Here is a 1,651-nt window from a genome sequence, read left to right as displayed (position 1 = left end):
AGGCCGTGCCCCGCCGCGAGGAGGGGTGTCAGCTGGGGGCGGCTGAGCTGCGGGAGCGGTTCTTCGCCTCCTGCAAGCAGTACGGCATCACCGTGAGTCCCAGCAGCCAGCCCCGCTGGGGAGGGGGTCCTGCTGTGCCACCTCCCTCCCCAAAGCAGCCCCCAGATGCCTGCGTTTGGCCTCAGCAGGGCTCGAGCTGGGACCACATGTCCCATATGGTGTCCCCACAGTGCCACCTTACCTGTGGGAGGAGGTGGGGGGTGTGTAGGGTGACCCCACAGCCCTCCGTCCCCTTCCTGCCCACGTCTAGCTCTGCAAGCAGAGGGTGAAGCCACCCCGGGGGTGCTTTGGCCACCGGCCTCCCTGCCCTGACGGGTCCCTGCTCTGTCCCCAGGGTGACAACGTGCGCCAGGAGCTGCTGGCCTTGGTGAAGGACCTTCCATCGCTGCTGTCTGAGATCGGGGCAGGAGCCAGCGCGCTCTCTGAGGCCATCGAGCTGTACCAGGCCTGCGTGGAGTTCGTGTGCGAGAGGTGGGTATGGGGGCGTCAGGGATAGACCCCCCACATCTCCTCTGCCCCCCGTGTGGGGACAGTTGGTTGGGCTGGTGAGGGGGTCCCGGCTGCACCCAGGTTGGGGCTGTCCCAGAGGGATCCTGGTGGGATTGGGGGGTGCTGGGGGGTCCCTGCCCTGTGCCTGGCACTGATGTTCCTGCGGTGGCTGCCAGCTCTGCAGAGCTGGTGGTGCCCCTGCTGCGGCACGTGGGGAAGAACCCCACCGTCTACGAGTGGAGGACGGGACTTCAGCCCCTGCGGGTGGAGCGGCCGGAGGTGGAGGAGGTACCAGAGCAGCCGAAGGAGGACACGGTACGTCCTGGCCAGCCGGGGCCGAGCTGTGGTGCTGGGGAGAGCCCCAGCTGGCTCTGCCGCGCACCGGTTAGGGTTAGGCTGTTGGCCCCTGGGGTTTCAGGGGGTCTGTTGTCCTTCTCCCCGCAGATCGACTGGGGAGACTTCACGCTGGAGCCCACCAGGGCGGATGATGGTGCCACTGCCAACGGGGGAGCCCAGGGCGAGGAGATTGACTGGGGGATCACGTTAGAACCCGGTCCACAGGTGCGTGACCCCTGGCTGTGTGGTCTTGGGGGTCCGCCCCTGCTCCAGGGCTGGGGATAGGGACCTGGGGGTGTCCTGGACCCCCCCCCCCCTCCCCATCTCACAGAACACCCTTTTGTTTTTGCAGCAAGATGATGGCATTGACTGGGGAGATGGTGAAAGCGAGGAGGTGCAGATCACAGTGCTGGACGCTGGCATCGAGGGTGAGCACGGCCGCAAAGGGATGCGGGGGGTCCCAACCCTGTCTTTATTCCCCCTTCCCTGCCCTGCAGTGACCCCGAGCGCCCTGGCTGGGCACGAAGTCCTGCTGGGGACTCCACTACACCGTGCCGTGGGGTGGTGCTGAGCACCCTGTGCGGGACAGGCTGTGGTGGGGGAGTTACGGCCAGACTGTCCGAGCCATGGACATCCCTTCCCTGCTGCTTCCCTGCCCTGCTCACCCCCAGCTTGTCCCTCAGTGCCCGAGGGGGTTGCCTGCGGCTCCGATGCCCTGACGCTCCTGGAAAACACCGAGACCCGGAGCCAGTTCATCGACGAGCTC

At 66.8% G+C, this 1,651-nt stretch overlaps 1 protein-coding gene across 1 annotated transcript in view; it reads left to right on the top strand.

Moving 5' to 3' along the window:
• The window catches only part of CDK5RAP3 (CDK5 regulatory subunit associated protein 3), a gene marked incomplete at its 3' end in the record, with an annotated part of 2,888 nt that extends 1,240 nt beyond the window's left edge, over nucleotides 1–1,648 (top strand). The window contains exons 5-10 of the mRNA XM_009895393.1: nucleotides 3–92; nucleotides 395–531; nucleotides 726–864; nucleotides 994–1,110; nucleotides 1,238–1,313; nucleotides 1,569–1,648. Of these exons, the coding sequence (XP_009893695.1) occupies nucleotides 3–92; nucleotides 395–531; nucleotides 726–864; nucleotides 994–1,110; nucleotides 1,238–1,313; nucleotides 1,569–1,648 (639 nt within the window). The remainder of the gene's footprint in view (nucleotides 1–2; nucleotides 93–394; nucleotides 532–725; nucleotides 865–993; nucleotides 1,111–1,237; nucleotides 1,314–1,568) is intronic.
• Nucleotides 1,649–1,651: the final 3 nt, after the last annotated feature.

The sequence above is a fragment of the Charadrius vociferus genome, unplaced genomic scaffold (genome assembly GCF_000708025.1).
Source record: "Charadrius vociferus isolate BGI_N301 unplaced genomic scaffold, ASM70802v2 scaffold2491, whole genome shotgun sequence".
Taxonomy (NCBI): Eukaryota; Metazoa; Chordata; class Aves; order Charadriiformes; family Charadriidae; genus Charadrius; species Charadrius vociferus.
This window is presented reverse-complemented; position numbering and strand designations above follow the sequence as displayed.